Below are 1673 nucleotides of genomic sequence, written 5' to 3' on the forward strand. Positions count from 1 at the left end.
GTTTGTAAAATCTTGTTTATTCGCGTAAATATATTCTCTGTTTCGTAAAACAATGGCTAATTCAAACGAAGAATCATTACGCGCCTTAAATCCTAATGATAACCCGACATACTTAAGGTTAAGACGCGTTGTGATGGGTGGCGGAATGAAAATAAAGGAAATTAAGACTATGGACAAGAATGCAGTGGCAAAGATAGACACAGGTAGTGATCTAAATTTAGTAAGAATGAGTATGTATTTGCGTTTAGGAGCACCTCAACTTGAGAACAGAATAATTAAATTCGATAGTATAGGAGCCGTGAACGTCCATACCATGGGACGATTCAAAACGGAAATAATGATTGAGGGTTTGAAGGCAACTTTAGACTTTGACGTAGTTCGAGATAACTACCTAGAACATGATGTATTATTAGGTATTGAATTAACTGAGCAAATGGAAATAAGAGTGAAAAATAAACAAGTTAAGTTTATACAAATTAAAAAGGAACAACGTGTGAACCAGTGTGCTGTCGAAGATAGTGAATGGAATGAAGTATTAAATATAGACGTATGTAGTGAACAAGACGATCGAGATAAGGTTGAATTGGACCATATTGTAGATAGGAAAATTAGAGACGATATTAAGAATTTAATTAGTGAATATACAGTGACGAAGACGAGGGACACAGGTGTACGTGTGAAAATCATACTTGAAGATGATGCACCAGTATACCAAAACCGACGGAGATTGTCAGCAGAACGAAGAAAACAGGAAATCGAGATTCTCTGGAAAGAACGAGATTTAGAACGTGAACGAATTACGAAAGCCGCAAATCAAGAAGATCAGGCAGAACAGTCGCTTATTTCAGTAGTAAAAGAATATGAGCAGTATGGCGAGAAAATGCAAAAAACCGTTACCGACGCGGAGGTTGCGTTTTCAAAATTACTCGAAGAGAAAAATGCACTAGCTTTACAATTGGAGGAAGAGAAGAGGAAGTGTGAAGATCTCTGGTTTCGTTTCGAGGAAGAATCGGTTAACAAGGATGATATTCAGAATGAAAGAAGAGAGCAATTTGTGATAAATACTGTAGATGAAAATAAGATCAAGGATATCGAAAAGCTGTTGCTGGAAGAAAGAGAACGTGTCAGCTAGACGTGTTAGCATAAAATCATTCGAAACCGAAGAAGAAATGACACGTCTACGCAATGAAGTCTCAAATGCTATTGCTCAAGAAACGCAGCAAATCGAAGACTTACAGAGTCGCAATAAAAATTGGGAGGGAAGTAGAAATAATCTTGACAATGAGGTGCAAGAGAAAAGAATAATCATGGAGTAATGTATAAATCAAAAAACTGAATTGCAATCAAAATTGAAAGAAAATCGACAAGAAAGCGCGGTTCATAAAGAATCAGAGAAAAGTTTGCGGACAGAAATAGAACGTGCGACGAAAGATTTGGAGAAAAAGAATACGTTGATAGAAGATAGGAAAAAGCAATTTGAACACAGTACAAATACTTTGAAGGAGCAGTTGCGAAAAGCTGCAGAAACGATAGAAAATATTAAAAGAAAGATTGAGCAATTTAATTATAAGATCGAGCATAGACCAGGTACGGCGATGCGTCATGTGGATGCGCTTAGTCGGAATATAGTAGAAGAGGTGTTAGTACAGGAAGGCCGAAGCGGTTTGGGTGAT

General features: G+C 37.1%; 1 protein-coding gene across 1 annotated transcript in view; it reads left to right on the plus strand.

The window, feature by feature from the left end:
- LOC105680831 overlaps positions 1-1132 on the plus strand; it is a 3322-nt gene extending 2190 nt beyond the window's left edge. Inside the window, exon 3 of the mRNA XM_012386063.1 lies at positions 118-1132. Within this exon, the coding sequence (XP_012241486.1) occupies positions 118-1132 (1015 nt within the window). The remainder of the gene's footprint in view (positions 1-117) is intronic.
- The last annotated feature ends 541 nt before the right edge of the window (positions 1133-1673 follow it).

Source organism: Bombus impatiens, unplaced genomic scaffold (assembly GCF_000188095.3).
Source record: "Bombus impatiens unplaced genomic scaffold, BIMP_2.2 scf_0027, whole genome shotgun sequence".
Classification (NCBI taxonomy): domain Eukaryota; kingdom Metazoa; phylum Arthropoda; class Insecta; order Hymenoptera; family Apidae; genus Bombus; species Bombus impatiens.